Source organism: Trachurus japonicus, chromosome 6 (genome assembly GCF_045865225.1).
Source record: "Trachurus japonicus isolate A0001 chromosome 6, Traja_1.0".
Lineage (NCBI taxonomy): Eukaryota > Metazoa > Chordata > Actinopteri > Carangiformes > Carangidae > Trachurus > Trachurus japonicus.
In genome coordinates, this window is record NC_140912.1 from 673,755 (window position 1) to 693,360 (window position 19,606).

A 19,606-nucleotide genomic window follows, 5' to 3' on the forward strand; every position below is an offset into this window, starting at 1 on the left:
ACTCACATTTCACGCGTTGCGTGAATCTCGCTCCCCGCGAGTGAAATGGCCACTTTGAAGTAGTATCTATATATTGAACGAAGTTACTGTACAGTCACTGTACAGAGTAGACACTCTGTAGCCTACTCACTAGCCTATAGGCACACCCCTCGCTTTCAATAATACACACGAAATGTTGTGAGCCTCCGTCGTAGTAAAGCCCTCAGATCTACTCTTCGTGTAATAACTGCGCCACCTTGTGGCTAAACATCTACACTGAAGTCATCATAACTTCATAAGTTCTCATTTTCATTATGAATAGCCTACTATTATTGTTATTTGAAGCCGTGTCAGTCTTGACTGTGGGTGATGGGGTCCTCTACGTCTGCTAGTGTCTGTAGCCTACTAGCCTACAGTAATATTTTTGTCGACATTATTAAATTGAGGAACTTTTATTTTGAAGGGCACAGGGCAAGGAAGCACACTAGGACCCGCCCACCCACGGAAACAAAATATTGAGTGGTAAATTTGTTTTGTTAAATAAGAACCAAAAACGAGAAAACAAACTGAAATTTTGATTTCCGTTTTTTTTTCCAAAACGAAAAAACGAAAAAACGGCTTGTTTCTGGATTCTCCTTATGTCAATTATTCCCAGAAAACAGACTGATAAAACGTACCTTGGTCCTGATGTGTACTTTGCTTTCTTGATATGGATTTGTCTGTGTGAAGTGTTTGCACAGTGTTTGATGAATGGTTTCACTTTAAATCCATGTCCTCCTACAGAGAGTTTCAACATGGGACCCATTTTAAACGTCTCTTCACTTAGTTATGGTGGGATCTATCAACGCAGATGAATGGTATTTGTTTTAAGCACTCAAAAGTATTTTAAGAATAAATGTCTCCATGGCTCTGGATAACCCACAGACCATAATGTCACCAGTTTCTAATGTCAGATTGTTTCATAAAAGTTGCCCACTGATTTCTGAGAATTATCTACGGTAACCAGGACCAGGACAATAATGTGGGCATACAAAACATTTTTTGGGGGGTTAGATGGTTGAGTGAGAGGATGTTATTTTCCTTATGAATTATTGTGACTTTTGTAACTTTTTTCTTTCCTTGAACCACGGCTCCAAACTCACCTTGGACGAGCCTTTGGGACTGATAGCAAAGACAGGTTTTGAGGTGTCTTCCTCTTTCTGTTTCTTTTTCTCTGCAGCTTCCGCCCTCCTCTTCTCTATCTCCTCCTTCATCCTCTTCCTCTCCTCCTGTAATGAAAACCTCACTTTAGTATGGCACTGTATGCACTGTCATTGAGTCCACACTCCTCTCACAGTGACACTCCTCGTGCTCTCATCTCTCACCTGCTCTTTGGCTTTTTTCTCCTCCAGCTCCTGTTTCTTCTGCTTCTCCTCCTCCTCCAGGATCTTCTTCCTGTCCTCTCTCTTCTTCTTCAGCTCCTCCAGCTCGGCCTCTGCGCCCTGCTGCTTCATCTTCATCTTCTCAAACTCCTCGCTCTCGGCGTCGGTTCGCCGGCGCTTCAGCTCCTGCAGTTTACGTTCGGCCTCCTGACGCTCCAGATCATCTGCCTTGGTGGAGGCGGGGGTGTCCCTGCTCACAGACACAGTTGTTTTATGACCAACACATGTTATCATTTTCTTTTTTTATATACCAATTGTTTATCTGAGAGTCTCATCTCATTATGATGATGCATATAGTACAAATACATCTGAATCTATGGATGGATCACTGGATGGACACTCTGTCTGGAGTCAAATGTTGGAAGAGTCGATTCTTGTTCAGAAGACAAGACAAAATACTGTGACTGCATGACTTTGACCTTTGGCTTTTTCTGTTTGTGCCCATCCGATGGCAACTTCTAGCTCTGATCAGACACATTTATAAGACAACATGTAGCATATATGAGCAATTTAAAAGAAAGAAGAAACTACAAAACATTGGGTGTTACTTGAACTAGGATTCAGAGAGGATTTACCTTGATGTTTTCTTAAGCTTATTCTCAACGAAAGCTCCGTTCTGTTTGGCTGGTTCATTCTTACAAAAAGAGAGAAAGAAGTTCAATGTTACATATTGAGACTTTTCCTACTGAATGAAGAACTCAGGTAAAGGTCAGTTCTGATTTACCTTTTCCTTAAAACCAAATTTCTTCGGCTTCTCCTCCTTTACACGGATGACAAAAAAAGAAACAAGATGAATAACATAATAATAACACTTGAAACCCTATTTTTTTCTTTTCTTAAAATGGAAAAAAAAGAAAAGGGGGGTGGTGGTGGGGTTATAATAAAAGAAAAAAAAAAACAGGAAAAAAAAAAACACTTGAAACCCCTCAAAAACAAAAACCAGCGTTTAGACTAGGCTACAGTGGAGTCCTGAATGCAGCACAGGGGTGAAAAGAGGACACACACGTCACTCTGTGATTATCCTCTAAACACTGTGATCTACAGCCACAACACTAAACTATCACACAGCAAATAAAACCTGGATGAATCAAACATGAAGTCACTTAATCCACAGAATTAATCCACAGGATTAAAGGACTAGTGTCACATTAAAACCTCTGTTTTTGGGGACAGGCCTCATTTCAGTTTTCCAGGTTTTGCGCTGTTAGTAAAAAAAAAAAACACATCCATACCTCCTCTTTCTTCTTCTTCTCCTCCATCTCTCGCTTTTTTCGTTTATCCTCTTCCTCTTTTTTCTTCTTCTCCTCAGCCTCCTTTTTCCGCTTTTCCTCTTCTTCTTTCTTCTTTCCCTCCATCTCCTTTTTCCGCCTCTCCTCCTCCTCTTTCTTTTTCTTTTCGTCCTGCTCCTTCTTCATCTTCTTTTCCTCCTCCTCTTTCTTCTTCTTATCCTCCATATCTTTCTTTCGTTTTTCCTCCTCCTCTTTCTTCTTCTTGCCCTCCATTTCTTTTTTCTGTTTTTCCTCCTCTTCTTTCTTCTGTCTATCCTCCGTCTCCCTTTTTTGTTTTTCCATTTCTTCTTTTTTCATTTTTTCCTCCATCTCTTTTTTCTGCTTTTCTTCTTCCTCCGTTTTCAGCCTCTCTTCGTTTTGCTTTTGTTGCTGTTCCTCCTCTTCCCGCCTTTTCCTCTCCTCCTCCTCTCTTTTTAGCTTTTCCTCCATTTCCCTCTTTTGCTGTTGCTCCTGTTCTATCCTCTGCTTTTCCTCAATTTCTTTTTGCTGTTTTTCCTCCTCTTCTTTTCTCTTCCTTTCTTCCTCCTCCTTGCCAGCAGCTTCCTCAGCATCTTTCTTTCCTAGATCAACCTCAGCCTCTGTCTCCTCCTGTGAGAGGAATGATGTTCATTAATTTTTGCTCATTTTCTGTCCATGTATCAGTAGAATAAAACACTAAAATAAGAGATCACATCTCATTTCTTATGGCTGATGACCTCAACTCCACAACAGATTCCTAAAAACAGGTTCAAAAAATAAAATTTGGAATCTCCTCTTTACCTTCTCCTCTTCCTCTTTCCTCCAGGAGTTTGTATCACTCACTGCCACCTCCTCCTGGGCAGGCTTCTCCTCCTCCTTCTTCTCCTCCTCTTGCGCTCCATCTGTGCTGGTTTCGTCTGTGTCATTGGTGCCAACGGTGGGGTCGAACTCCTTCTGTCTCTCCATGGCCTCCTTCATTCTCTTCTGCCTGCGCTCCTCCCTCTTGGCCAGGCGCTCCAGCAAAGCCTGGTCATCATCCGTTCCTCCAGCGCTGCTGGTGGTGGTAGACTCAGACTCGCCCTCTATGAGACTGCAAAAACATGAAATCCACTTTTTTTCATAAAGCAGTGGAGCCTGAGATTTAGGTCAAATCATAATCAAAGCTGAATCTCTAAATCCCCAAGTACACTTCATCATATTTTATGATGAAGTGTGATAAACCCACATCTAAGTGTTTGACTGGATCGTTCTTCTGTGGCTAATCAGGGAAGAAGCATTCAAAGAACCACATACAATAATAACCCCTGGACTCAGTTCAAATGTTGAGGCTGGAAGTGATTATCAATACCAAGAGTTTAAAATCTCATCATACAAAGCTGACCATGTGATGTAAAGTGCACAAAGTAGGCTAATTCATTAACAAACATTATCACAGGAGAAAATTCAATATAAAAAAAAGTGAACTGAGAAATGGTCAAATGATCGAACGTAGCTACTCTTCAATCTTAGATGAGAAAACTAGTAATTATTATTCAACTTGTTTTAATTTACCCATGTGGGCACTGGGCTGTAATATAATATGTGGCTGTTGATTTGTCATCGCCCTGATAAAATAAATTACATTGTGAATAGTTTTCATATTGGAGAATGTTTTTCCAAAGGCCCATGCCTTAACTGTGAAAAAAAATTAATTGCCCCAGCTGTTTAACTGTCTTTATTGTCCAGTATGATTCTGTTGGTTAAAACAAGTTGGTAACACTTTACTTGAATAGGTATTCATAAGATTTACATAACACTGTCATAACCATGACATAACAGCTGTCATAAACATCAATGAATACTTATGACAGCTGTCGTTAAGTGTCATTATGTCACTTTTAATGCAAAGTTGACATTGTTTGAGATGTTTTTGTTCTGACAACTTGACATAAAGACAATTTAAACTGTCATAGCAGACCTAATGGCCAAACTTTAAAAATGATGTCAAGTTCTCATAACAAGGACATCTCAAATAATGTCAACTTTGCATCAAAAGTGACATAACTTACCGAATGACACTTAACGACAGCTGTCATAAGTATTCATTGATGTTTATGACAGCTGTTATGTCATGGTTACGACAGTTTTATGTCAATCTTATGAATACCTATTCAAGTAAAGTGTTACCAACAAGATTTGTGTTGTGTTTAAGAAGTGAACTATTCCGTTTTTATAAAGACCCTCTACAGTATTACAGGCCCCTCATTACATTGTACCTGTTTGTGGTGATCTCATCAGTGGTACCAGAATCCTCCAAGTCCCTCATCTTCTTCCTCTCCTCCCTCGCACGTCTCCTTCGCTCCCGTGCTTCCTCCTCATCATCATCGTTGGCACCACCCACACTGAAACATCACACACACACCAAGGCCCAGAATAAACTACATTTATTTGGGTATTTCTAGTCTTTCTCTGCTATGTTCTTTTCTTTAGTGGTTGTTGCTTCACAAGCGCTTTGGCCATAATTTCCACAAGACAAAACGTTGTAATGGATAATGCACTCTCTGTGCAATGTCCCGTCTCCTGGACAGATAGACAGAAGACAACACTGAATCGTCAAATTTCTTTTAAGAAGCCTTGTAAAACATTACTGTATCAGCACATTTCTTAATAACTTGGATGAACCCAAAGTGTTTTTTTAAGGCCCCCGTGAAATAATACATTTTCCGAGCTTTAATCCTGTATGCACATACTGTAGTTGTTGATATTTGCTATAATGTCGATAGCGTGAATTACATTTTTTTATATAATAACTGAGAAAACGTGTGCACTAAAGGGAGACTGAGACGTAAACATATTATCACGGTGCATGGAACATACTCCAATTGGGTATGGGTTTAAACCTGTCGCTATCTCCAATGATGACAATCTCTGTACTAGGTTACAGAGTACAGAGTGAGATGAAGGAAAGCAGACCATGTTGTGGTCGGACAAAGGATGAAAAAAAGATGAGGAGATACAGTAATACGTCATTTTGGAATGAAAACAGTCCAAGATGTAGAATTAGAGACGGGAGACAATGCCAAATTGTTGCCGTCCTGTCTTCCCCTCCATCCTCCACATCTCTCAACATCTTGCCATTGACCTTTATCCAACTGCGAAAACATTCACAGTGAGACTCTTGAGCATGCCACACTGTATCTCCCTGAGCGTTACCAGGCTTTATGAGGCAGGGAGAAAGCTTGAAACGCCCCATTGATAGCGCATGGGCATTATTTAACTGTGCTCATCTTGAATCCGCAGCACAATGATTTACAGATGTTGCTAGAGGAGGAGGTGGATGGGAACCACAAGAATCTTTTCTGTGTTTAGAACAGAGACGGAAATCCACCAAATCCTCGGGCAGAGGCTCCTACATGAAAGAAAGAAATCAATGGGGAAGTGATTTAATTTGATATAACTCAGTCTCCACCCAAAGCCAAAGGGCCTGCTGTGTTACATTTCCTGATTAGTCACCTGAGGGGTGAGAAACAAAATAAAAGGAGGGAAACGGTGAGGGCTTTTTTGGCCGACTGGGGAAACAGAGAGAGAAGAAAGAAAAGAGACAAAAAAAAAAACTTCACTCAAACTGTCAAAGACCGGAGCATTCAGAGAAGGTCGCGTTGTGCCGAAATAAAAATGGAAGTAAAAACATTCCAGCGTCTGCAGTGTTTCCTCGGGCTGCAGAGAGGAGCCGAGAGGCGGGAGGGTGATGAGAGGAAGGAAAAAGAAAAAGAAAAAAAGGCAAAGCCAGGCTGGGCTGGCACGGCTGGCAGAGCTGGCTGCAAGACTGTGAGAAAATTCCTTTTGAGGCTCTGATAGGACATCTGACATGACAGCAACAGACTTCTGTGCTGAAAGAAAATGATGTGTGAGATGTAGTCATGGCCAAAGTTTGCCATCATCCATTAGTGAATGAAACTGATCATGTTCTCTGTTTTTTTTAATATTTAAAGAAATTATTAGACTGTTTTGTTGAGAGTCATAGCACTTGGTTAAGAGCGAAAGATTATGGTGTGATTCAATACAGAAAAAAATCCCAGTGACTTCCAACACAGCCAGTTTGTTTACATTAAACCAAACCAAACCAAACCAAACTAAAACAGACCATAGACCATTGTTTGGAAATGAACTATAGCATGCACATTATGAACACCTGCAGCCACTCATTGTAGAGATGTAGATTTTTTAAAAAGGTCACAAATGTATTGTGTCATTAAACAGAAAGAGAAAAAAGAAGCTAAAGAAATCCCAGTAAATCGTGCATTTGTCAGGAAGTGTATGATGGTCTAATCAGTAGCTGTGACGGCAGGATGGTGTTTACAGTTTACAGTCAAGTTAAAATAAACTACAATGCCCACATTCATTGTGATTCACAACAATGGAGTTCTGTGGCTCAGAGGAACAAGGCAGCGCTTGTTGTTACTGGGATAAATTCATTGTTTTTCCCATGAAGCAGGGTGATGATACTGCCACCATCACTGCATTACTAGAGTGGTGAAATGTGGCTTGTTAACAGCAGCAGCTGACAGCGGCAGGTGTAATCAATTGCGCTAATTAACTCTCCACTTTACCTGAGCTCATGACATCACATGTAGCCTAGTCCCCAGGCTGTCACAATGGTTTGTATTGTTTCACAGTGGCCCTTAAAGGGATAGTAGCATTTTTTTAAAGTGGGGTTGTATGATCTACAAATAGCCCCTAAGTACTTTAATTGCAGTAGAAGACTCTCTGCGCTCCTCCCGTTAGCAACGCCAGCCCATAGCCCTGCCCAGAGATTTACAACATACAGTGTTGTGAACAGACCCAAAGAAACTGCCTATTTTCACGGCCTAAAAGAGGTTTTACCTGAAAAAAAAATACACAGTTCCATTGTTCGCTATAATATAATTTTTTCCAGCCCCTCAAAGTGCAGGAAAAACACAGTTTTTATTTGGACCTAACCAACTCACGTATCCCTTCGCCCAGGGTTAGCGCCCGCCGATCAGCAGTTGGTTAGGTCCAAATAAAAACTACTGTTGATTTGACACTATGGATACAGCCTATCACACGTCTCATTTTTCTTCACTCCCATCTAGTCTAGCTTTACACATCAGAGTGTATCTTACTCCCACAGTGGATGACAGCGATGCCTAAAACTGCACTGTAATAGTGTGAGAACAAAGAGAGAGGGAGGGGGTGAGGGAGGGAGCGACATCGAGTGAGAGACAAATCCAAACAGCAGTAAAACAGACTGACTCCCTAATGAGTGAAACATCCAGTAGAGATCATGAAGCCGTCATCGCCTGAGCACCGTCCAAGTCCCGTCTGCTCCTCTCTGCTGCTCCATGTGGAGTCACACAGCCACTCACACATCCCTCATGCAGAAACACATACACAGTGTGACTTCCTCATGAGCAGCTGTCTAATAACTGTCAACAACTTCAGATATGGTTTTACCCTGATTAAACTTGATTCAAAGGGGTAGTTCAACATTTTGGCAAATTGGCCCATTGCCATAATCGCTATAATGTAGTCATAGCAGTAGGTTTAATTGTCGGTGCAAGCTATTTTTAGAACGGTGGAGCAGAGCGGTGAGCTGCTCAGAGCTACGCTATGGAGGCTCATGGGATTTCTTGGTTTCCCTCATCAAACTCATCAAATACACAATCCAACAACTCCAAAACGCTCTGGTGGACAAGTTGTGACCTGCACATTCACCATGCTATGAGTTAATAACAGAATGTTACCAGACTGAGTTGTTTTAGAGGGAAATTCATGCAAAACCACTGATGCATGTTGCCTTCAGGAACAGTTTTTCAGCAAGCAGTCTCTGTATTTACCTCGAAAACAACTCTGTCTGGTAACGTTCCAAACGAACCTACTGCTAGGCATTATGGCAATGGGCCAATTTGCCAAAATGTTGAACTATCCCAGACTTATTTCATGTGTTTATCTGTATACTTATCTGTCTGCATGTCTTCTCCATATGTGTATTTGTTATGTCAGGAGGATGTTCACCTACGTGTCAGACTCGCGCTGCTCTCTCCTCTGCCTCCTCTGCTCCATGCGGCGCTCAAAGTCATCATCCATGATGCCAAAAAGATTCCTTCCTCCTTTCTCACTGAAAGACACAGGTACAGTACATATCCACGTCATGTTTCTTTAAAAAAATAACGAATGGATTGATGATTCATTCAAGCACTTCATTCATTCAAATCTTTTGGTACAGTCGGATCCTATATCCACATTAGGTGACTCCATGGTAATTCTACACCTTTGAGGTGTTTCATACAAAGTAACTAACCCTCGTTATGATGGGGCAACCACATAAGAAGAACTTCCTAAAATATGTCCCATCAGATGAAATATAAAAGTACATGGCACCTCCAACATAAACTTAATTGCATTGGTAAAAGTTAAATTAAAAAAACTGCAGCGCCTGTTGGTTTACAGTGTCTTACCAGTAGCTGAAGTTTAGTCCATGGACAGCACCGTCTCTCCTCTCGTCATATATCAACCTCTACAGTCTGGTTTATATCTCAGCCCCTCTGCAGCATGAAGAATTCCTGCTTGTTCTGTCAGTGGCTTTAACTACCAGAAAAGGCAAAGCCTGCCTCTCTGCTCCCCTCTCCTCCTCTCTCAGCCTCCCTCCTCCTCCTCAACCTGACTCCTGCTCTCTCCCTCTGTCTCACTTTCCTCCTCCCTGATCTCCGTCTTCAGACTCTCAAGTTGTTTCTCTTGGTTTGTCTCATTTTGGGATCTTTAATCTGTCATGCTTCATGTTTCCTCCAACATCTGCGATTCTACAACCCATAGTTCCTCCTGATCTCCTTAAGGCCACTTTGTTCAGGGCTGATGTATAGAAGTCTGGCTGAGTAAAGCTTCCTCTATCTAATGTTACATCTAATCTCATCAACTATTTAGGCTTCTTTTCATTGCAGTCTTTGCTAAATACTGCTGGCAATATGACTTTGCACATGTATCACTTCATGTCTGTATTTATTATTTTTTAGATCCGTAAGACTAAATATTTGACAAAAGAATTAACCCACAAATATACAGTATTTCCTGATTACAGAAGGGGCCTGTAGAGCCTGGACAGCTTACAGGTTCATCTGAATTACATATTAACCAGTGAACTCTTAACTCCCCAGATGAGGCACATTTAAAAATCATTACAGATTCTGAGTTATAGATAAAATTAAAACTCTACTATAAGGCTGCCAAAGTATATAATGCTATAAGGAAGTAGATTGATTGCCAAATCTACTTCCCCAAACCTCCACTAATAAATTTGTATTTGTCTTACACATATGGTACCAAGACATGAACTGCAAGTATGTTGATGTAGAGCAAGAAGTCAGATATACAGTATTATAATCTTCAATGTTTTTGGATATAATCTTTGAATGAACTGGGCGTACAGTATAGAGTTGGAAGCACCATCTAATCCATTGTAAAAAATAAATAAATAAAAAAAAGCAGTAGATTTCCCTTTGGCTATAAAGAAGAAGCAGGTTCATATAGTCTTTGAAACAAATGTAACCATATGTTAACACCTTTAGCCCTGAGCACCATTACCAAGCTCCTGCCAATAAAAACTTAAATGAATGAAGTTTTTCTTCTCAACTTTGAATATTTTCCAGCTGCATAATAATCAACTGCAATCAACCACCTTCAGAGCACCTCGTTGAAGTCTGTGAGAAAGTCTGGTGGCAGCTCCAGCCAACAGATGCAGTGCACGGTGGTGTGAAAACACAGAGGAACTGTGATGTTTCAGAAAGATTAACAACTCTGTCCCAGGAAAATGAAACCAAAGAAAACCTCCAAGCTCCCAGACATTTTGGCCCAGTCCAGTTCCGGTGTTTGAATGTACATAATTACAGTCTGGGACAGAATCAGGTCTTGATCATGATTACCAAAAGATGCAACATTAACTAATGGTACTGTTTTTGTTTGAAGAAATTAAAATATTATGACTCATAATAATAATGTAGTCCAATAGACTGTAGCCTACACTATCTAGGCAGATTTAATAAGAAACTTTATATCTTTCCATGCAGCTTCTTAGATTAATAACTCCCTTAAAACCAAGATACTTAAATAAAGGCATCCAACTGACATGGACCCTCTCTGGGAGAAATAGTTTAAATCCCTGAAACCACACAATTGCTATTTAATTGCCCTATTGCACAATTTAAAGCAGCAGAGAGACACCTAATTAATGACTCAACGAAGTGATCAAGGTACCAGCAGGCCAACCTTCTGACAAACTGTCCTAATTACTGTTGTGCCTTATATACTGAGAATGAGACAAAAGACAGTGGTGTTGAGAGCGGGCTGAAAGAAACGATGCAGAGGTTTCTGTTCAGTATCATGAGGAAACCATCAATCTTCTTCTCTACCAATATAAAAAGAGTTCTGGGAATCCCGATGCCGTAAGTTCAGAGTCAGGTTGACATCACACTTCATTCTGTTTATATCATGCAGCGTTGTGTGTTTTCTCCTCCACTGCACTGATATAACACACTGGGAATATAGTATTTATGTCCTGAGCAGTTGAAAGCCAGATGAGCGCAACATTATAATCCTTCTCAGTACCATAAAGAGGGCCACTTCAACATCAGCCCTTTATTTTAGTCTCTGTATCTTCAGATCTGAAGAGGAGCCCACCATCAGTGAGCAACAGATAGTAATGGGGCTGAGGCATATAACAGTTTAGTTCTGACAACGGCTGATACTATATATAGTCATAGAGGCTTACAGACACGAATGAGCCTAAAGAGGCCTTTTCAAAAACATCCTTTACATCTCTAACAAGACAAGATTTATTGCAACCTATACATCTTACTTCAGGATTAAACATAGAAGTGGTTGTTAATGTTCTATTGAATAAACCACTAATTATGCCTTTTCTTCTTCTTTTTAGAGCTGGGAGAATATACTCAAACTTTGGGTATGAAGTTGAATAAATAACCTACTTTTTAAAAAAATGTTTTGTCAAAATACAAAAAACAACCCTTATCACATTAAAGGATGATGGTACTCAGCCCCAACACTCTCCACACTGACATAAAACTTTACTAATAGGTCACATAGCTTTCATCTACATCTATGTTCATTTTAATAGGCACTGGACCTCAGACTTCAGTGGGCTGAGGTCATTGTTTTGTGCATGTTCTAAATCAGCATTGATCAGCTGTATTTAACACTCCATAATATAGGTGTAAGCATACTTAAAGCAGAAGTAAGCGGAATGTTTGTGTTAATATAAGTCTTCAATAGTTATATCTTCCGACAGCAATCACTTATATAGAAACACGGGTCTGTCAGTCACTCTTCTCTGAGCCGAGGAGAAAACTTTCCTTGTATCCTACAACCTTTATCCAATGAGGAGACAGAACGGCATAAAGGGGCGGTCCTCTCTGTGTGTGCAGCCAAGGGATGTGGTGATGTGGCGACGAGGGCGGGGACTGCTAACTCCATCGGCTGACAAGAAGTTAGCCAAAACCACCGGATCGCTTACTTCTGCTTTAAGTGTTTATTAGTGCACTTATGGAACTACTATTACTCATAAGTGGATGATGTTGTAAAAACAAATACTGAATGACATAGTTGAAATATTTTATCTTTACTGAAGAAGTAAAAAATGTTGACAGATACTGTGTATCAATAAACATGTATGTAGTGCTAAGTAGTGGGGTTTAAGTGGTACCACTATCCTTCTGTCTGTCATTGACCAGAATTCACAAACATTTGTGTGTGTGGGAGCAGGTAAACCCCCAGAGATGGAAAAGGGTCTAGGCTTGGTTTCTTAAACAGAAGAAGCTGAATAAAGGTACTGACTGGTTGATGTGCATTGGAGGTGAAGTCACTCGCAAATTTGATGTGAAATAATGATTCTAAATGTATCATACTGGTGCATATAGCTGAATCACAATGCTTCGACATACTGACAAAATAACTGGTCTCCTGGTCTGATCTGCTCCACTGGACCAGCATTACTTAACTACTATGTCAAGGTCACAGGTGTTCTCCCACGGTTCAACTGCATCTGCAGCCATAATGACCACAATTAATTTAGTTGTCATTAATATCATTATTATGGGCCCCATCCTCACAACCATTTTCACATTACCCAAATTTCTGATGAATGTATAAGAGTAAAATATAATTTGTCCAGGCCCAAGCTAAGAAAATTCTCTTTCAGTCACCTGAGACTGATATCCATTACTGCCTCACAGCTGGTCTACATGGGACCACACCAAGTCTGAGGATGACAAAGGCTGCTCTGTGTTCCTGAGGCAGGTGCTGGAGCCCGGTGGACTCTGTGGAGCTGCAGCCTAACAGCTCACAGACATGTCAGAGTCGCAGTCCAGTCCTGTTTGGATTGGCCGAGGTCCAGCACAGCCAGCAGAGCTCTGCATTTCTAAAGTTTGAGAAACCATCACTCTAGCAGGTAGCCCCAATGTGCACACACACACACACACACACACACACACACACACACACACACACACACACACACACACACACACACACACACACACACACACACACACACACTAACACACAGTCCTCATAATAATTTCTCTATGAGCTTGTATGAATTATTCCATGCAAATAAACAATCGAAATACAAAAGCACATCCCTTTGGATAAAATAATTGATAATATTGGTGTTACTCATTACCTTACACAAAGAGATTCTTGTTATCTCCTCATTTACACATGTGCAGTATATCATAGGCTTCCCCACTTCCTACAAATAGCTCCCACATGATGGGTGCCCATGGCAGTTTATAATTCATACATCTGTAAATGATTTGCTCTGACTCTGAGGGGATCAGACGCCGGTGGTGCAGGCCGTCTGTGTCTCTACATCACCACGGTCAGTCTGCTCTCATGCAACTATAGCAGCTCATCACCAGTGGAATAGCACTCCTAATGCTCAGCACACAACTCTCATAGATATTCATTTAGATTTTTGCTACAAATCAACTGTCATATGAGGAAAACAGTGCAGTGACAAGGAAAGAATTCTGGTTTTCTGCCGGCAGCATGTAGTTGTCTGGCACAAATATTAAATGGCAGACTGACAAAATATAGTTGATATGGATTCTGTTAAAGGTCTCAATCTGAAAATTGAATAAAGTAGCCTACTGTATAGATACCTATCAACAGCAAGATTATATTACCTAGATGACAGCACTGCACCTCAACACACACATGCGAAGTTGTCAATAGCGTTGAGATAGTGGGTCAGTGCCCATACACACACAGATCAGTTACAAATACTGTAATGACTTAAGACAAGCGTTCATAACAAGGGGGAGGGCTTGACTTAGCATAAAGTCTATAGAGGACTGTGACTGTGTCTTATCACTGCCAGGCGCTGATCTTAACAGTTCAAATGTATGATGATGAACAAACGTATCCAGAGGATAAACACAATTCCAGATTCAGATGTGAAGTCAGACAATGTCAGCTGCAGCTTGTAAGGAAAATATCATCTGAATTTGACATCTTACCTGCTATGGTACTTTTTTTTTTTTTTTTTTAGGCTACAGCCATTTTAATGAAGATCAATAATAGACTGCTGGCCCTAAAGTAGTTGCAGAGTACATGGGAGTCCACTAAATGCTTCAAGGCATATTTAAGGACACACTATTGAATCTATGATCTATATTTAAAGCAGAAGTAAGCGGAATGTTTGTGTTAATATAAGTCTTAAATAGTTATATCTTCCGACAGCAATCACTTATATAGAGTGTTTGGTCTGAAACACGGGTCTGTCAGTCACTCTGCTCTGCTCTGAGCCGAGGAGAAAACTTTCCTTGTATCCTACAACCTTTATCCAATGAGGAGAGAGAACGGCATGAAGGGGCGGTCCTCTCTGTGTGTGCAGCCAAGGGATGCACGTGAATGTGGTGATGTAGGGACGAGGACCAATAGATCCATGACGAGGGCGGGGACTGCTAACTCCACCGGCTGACAGGAAGTTAGCCAAAACGACCGGATTGCTTACTTCTGCTTTAATTTGAGAGAATGTATACAACATACTATATACATATATAGCCTATATATATAGCCTATAACGTTCATTCTATATCCACCAATATTGCAAGCATTGACTATGAATCATTCTTTCAATATTATTGAATTTAACTGGGTGATCTTTTAAGTGTGATAAATGGACAATTTTGAACAAAAATCTGTTTGCTTTTAGAAGTAGCCTATCCAATACCAGTGTTGCCCATCATAAGTCGTTAAATCACAGTAAGCCCACATTTGAGCCCTTTGTTTCTGAAGCCAAAGGGATTTAGCTTGAAAATTCCTCAAGTGGTCCACTGAAGGTTATAATAAGTCTTATAAGACATTAGTGGTCTGTATGCAATACACAAGTTAAAAGACTCCTACTAAAAGCCCCATAATTACATCAATTGCATGGTCCTCCTTCGTGTTTGTATTCAACCCAGCATTGTGTACATGCCATGTGCTATTTGTATATTGTCTGGCTTTGTAATTACTTGCTTGATGATGGCGTCCCTATAGTGGGTCTTCCAGTGTATTAATCAGACATCAAAAGAAGGCAGAGGAAAGCATTATGTTGTATTAAAGACCAGGCTTATTATGGATGATTTACATTTGGTTTGGCAATTTGCAGCCGACCTCACATCTTCATTCTGGAAATGTTCAGGAAAGACATGCAGGCAGCTGGATCTAAGTATCTGTGCAGCTCTGTCTCTCAATCCATCACAACTTGTGCATGTAGGAAAAGGGAAGCCAGACAACAGCAAATACTTTTTCCTTTTTTCATGGCTGTAATGGCGTTTATAAGGATAAACAAGAGACATTAATCCTAGAGCAATTATTTTCTGTATACACTACCAGTCAGTGGACACACCTTTGGTCTTTCTTTATGTTTTATTACTTTCTACATTGTGGATTCATACTGGAGACATCAAAACTACGAAGGAAAACATTATGGAATTGTGGTAAACAGAAAAGTATTAATTAAAACAAAAGTGTTATCTGTCACCTGACCTAAACCCAACTAAGATGAGTTGGACCGCGGTGCAGAGTGAAGGCAAAACAGCCAACAAGAGCTCAGCTCCTCTGGGCTCAACTCCTTCAAGACTGTTGGAAAACTGTTCCAGGTGACGACCTCATGAAGCTGATGACAGAATCAAAAGTGTGCAAAAAGCTGTCATCAAATCAAAAGTTGGTTACTGCGAAAAATCTAATAGCCTATATATTCTGCTATGTTTAATGAACACATTCTTGTTTAGGTTACTACACCATTCCTAGTGTGTTCCTTCATAGTTTTTTTTTTTTAGTTTATAGAAATAAAGAAAAACCATTGAATGAAAAGGTGTGTCCAAGCTTTTGACTGGTAGTGTAACTCCCTGGATACTGTTTGGCACCATTTGTGAGGTCTGTGATTTTGAACATTTTAAAGACATTTGTACAGTATGCTCCACAAATGCCCTGCAAACAAACATCTTCAGGCTTTGTTGACTGCTAACTGAGCTAGAGATTGTAGCTAGCTGCCTGTGGCTAACATGCTTCTAATACGTTCATTAATCTTTTTACTTTTACTCTTTTGGAGGTTTATATTAATGGTGTTTCTATTTGTATGTGGAACTTAAACATTCAGTTAAATACGACTGACTTTTTTTGGTAAGAGTAGCTGTAGTTTCACAGGTAGCTCTGACCTCAAAGACAGACGTGGTTCTCCATGAAAGATAGAGAAAGTGCTTCAGCACGTTTATGGATAAACAGTTGCCAAAGAGGCGTTTGCAATCAATCACAAAGTCGCAGCTGCTTACTCCACATGACCAAACATGGTCACATACGAAAAAGTCCCTGACCAGCATACAAATTCCACTCAGTTTACAAGTCACAACATACTGCAGTGTTGACCTTTCTGCGACTCATTATGATGTTTGTGTATAGTTTGGTTCAAATGTAGGGTGTGTTGTTCTGTGGCCAACAACCATCAAGTGCTGAATTGAAGATTAGAGAGAGTTTTACCATCTCTAAACAGAGAATCAGGCTCAGCAGGACACACACTGAGGCTCTTCATCTCTGCAGCTCAGCTTTGTTTTAACAAGCAAGAGGACACAAGGAATCCATCATCAGCTGACAGATGAACCTTAAACAAATGGAGATTGTTGTTTGCTTGCTGTATTCTGTTCATGATGAAAACTGGTCTGAGTGATCAATGAAACTCAAAGACAAATATCTTTGGTTACACAAGATGAAAAAAAAAAAAAAGGTCCAAATTCAAAGCTGAGTTACAGTTTCCTCCTCAACCAAGGGCTCAATGGAAATAGATGCAGGCATGTGCACTCCCTGTTCCGCATCCCATCAGCTGAGCTGGTGTACTCGGCCTCCTTTTAAGGAAGTACACAGGCAGTGTTAGTTGTAGTGTCCCAGCTTGGCAAGGTGCAAGGCCATGGACAGAGAGCATGGTTTACTCTAGGAAATACCTTCTGCTATACAAAGTGGGAATCCAAGAATAACCTCTTTCCATTGTGATTGTCATGAATTCACTTTCCATAATACGACTGGAAGGTACCTCATTGTCAAAACAGTGGTATACTGTAGCAACAGGTGGACATTTCAACAAACAATAAGTATGATAGAAAAGGAAGGTATTCTTACTTGTGACTACTGTAAGCATGACAGCCGACTGATTACTGATGAATGACTTTATTAATGCCAGGACCGTTCATTCCAACATTCATCTCTACCTCTCCTGTAATTTGCTCATGTGGAAATCCATTTCCTCTCCCATTTAAAGTGTCCCATCTGCACAAAAGGAGAGCAGTCAAGCCTTCTCCTTCTCCTAGTCACACTAGTCTACAAAGGTGCATTTGTGCTCAGACTAAAAGCTGCTCAATCCCCCTGTATCGGTATCTGATTTCAATTCCAACATCAGCCTCTTCTTAATGATGATGGGGAACATAAGTCACCCACAGATAAACATGTCGTAAAATAAATCTGGTAACTCTTAGTCTGTATGTTGTTTATGCTGCGTTCACATACAGTAGACACAAACACGTATGGAAGACTTGAAGCAAATTCTATTATTGGTCACTTCCCTGCTTCATACGAAGTGTAAACAAACATTTCAAAGTAGATTTTTCATTCCGTGACAGGGCGAAGGGAAGAGATTCTCTGGAAACCCAACACGTTTCCAGTCCCCAAGGAGATGAACCAATGGTCATTAACTCACACACTCCAGCCCCATGTGATTGTAGCCTTTATCTTCAATACCATCTAAGGAATAGGAGACTCACTTGGCATGTCCACTACAGCAAACAGCTTTTCCACAGCCAGTCTGCTCAGTGTATCAGTAACAGGCACTAAGTCAAATTATAGTTTTCACTCCTGTGTTGGACAATGAACTGTACTGATCCCCACAGAGAGAGGAAAATAGAGGATTGTGTTATTGAGTTAAACCTGTGTGGGTCCTAATTTACTTATAACATTTCACAACTGCAACTTGGATACATTGCATTGCCCATTCAGGGTCCCTCTGCAGAAACATACAATCTTAGTTCTATGTTTTCATCCTCATGTATTGTAGAATATCTGAATTAAAAAAGTACGTCCAACGTACTGTAACATTTATGAACCAATTTCCCAGCATTTTGGAAAAAATACATCGTTGTCATTAATATATTTTGTTGTGAGAGAAAATAAATTCTCTTCGTATGCCATATTGTCCATTTGTTATTGAAATTTCTTTATTTGGAAAAACCCCTTGAGATGAATCATCTCATTTTCGAGGGGGTCCAAAAATCTTTACTTGGGGCAAGACATTTCAACATAATCTATATAGAATTAGCACTCTGAAATCCATTCTTTACATTTTGACCCCAATGAATGTCTGTATTCATGACAGATATGAGACCAACCCACTTGCAACTTTTCAAAAGCTTAAGAGTAGAATAGAGATAAACCTAACCTAATGTCTAACAACAAGTAAATTGTAGTATTTTGAATATAGAATACCTGTTCCTGGTCTATACCCACTGGCTTAGATCTGTTCTTGTTAATGAACCACACACCTACTCTGGCATGACATTAAAAGATGTACTGAAACCTCCTACGACTTCACCGCTCACATAATCCGCAACCGTGGTTAAAAAATCATACAATTCCTCCACAAAAGTCACTCTGAATAGACAAAGTTACAAGATAGCATCATAAAAAACTTACCAGGCCTGCAGAGCAAAGTGACTGATTTGTCTGGAAATCAGCAGAGGGAGAGGAACCAGAGGTTTATAAGCACAGAGTGAAGAACAGCCCCGCCTGCTCAAGCTGCAGCTCAGTCATGTCTATCTGTGTGTGTATGTGTGTCTGTGTGTGTGCAATTTAACTTTAGGGATGTGTTTCAACTCTCATGCCACTGATTAATGTAATTTATACACTCAGAGATCATAATCTAGTGTGCGTTCTATAGGATATGGTCTTCAATCAATAAGATAAAGATTTCAGAGAAAATCATACATTTTGTGGCAGGTTTCTTTTCTACATTATTCTGAACCACCCAGTCTGAATAATAAAATGTGTAGTCCCACATACTAGACTTCTTATCATTTTCAAAGCAATTTGAGAACAAGCTTAAATCCTCTCACACCTATATCTTGCTAGTATGAATGCATAATTTGGTAAGAAAATGACTACCGGATCTAAAATGTACTTCAGATACCTGGATTGTTCATACAGGTTACAGGTACAGTATGTGAACACTACGGTCCACGAAGTAAGATATCCACAATAAAACAAAGTATCTTTGCCACCACATACAGTAGATTCGAGTAAGAATCGTGCTGATCATCACGTCCATTTAAGAGCATTTTCAACCAATTAGAAGGTTTGTCCCTGGCTCAGCCCCACTGGTTTGGCCACATTACAGAAAATGGTTTAGAAATGAAGAGCCACTCC

The 19,606-nt window shown here is 40.2% G+C and overlaps 1 protein-coding gene across 2 annotated transcripts in view; it reads right to left on the bottom strand.

Moving 5' to 3' along the window:
- The window catches only part of cald1b (caldesmon 1b), a 31,515-nt gene extending 12,599 nt beyond the window's left edge, over window positions 1–18,916 (bottom strand). The window contains exons 1-9 of one of the 2 annotated variants that reach the window (XM_085778174.1): window positions 18,878–18,916; window positions 8,667–8,765; window positions 4,903–5,028; window positions 3,449–3,737; window positions 2,633–3,277; window positions 2,125–2,160; window positions 1,976–2,034; window positions 1,344–1,590; window positions 1,122–1,247 (exon numbers count right to left, since the gene is read on the bottom strand). In XM_085778174.1, the coding sequence (XP_085634300.1) occupies window positions 1,122–1,247; window positions 1,344–1,590; window positions 1,976–2,034; window positions 2,125–2,160; window positions 2,633–3,277; window positions 3,449–3,737; window positions 4,903–5,028; window positions 8,667–8,734 (1,596 nt within the window). In that variant the 5' untranslated portion in view covers window positions 8,735–8,765; window positions 18,878–18,916. Of the gene's footprint in view, window positions 1–1,121; window positions 1,248–1,343; window positions 1,591–1,975; window positions 2,035–2,124; window positions 2,161–2,632; window positions 3,278–3,448; window positions 3,738–4,902; window positions 5,029–8,666; window positions 8,766–9,105; window positions 9,250–18,877 lie in introns of those variants that run through there. The other variant, XM_085778173.1, reaches the window with a different exon arrangement.
- Between the last annotated feature and the right edge of the window lie 690 nt (window positions 18,917–19,606).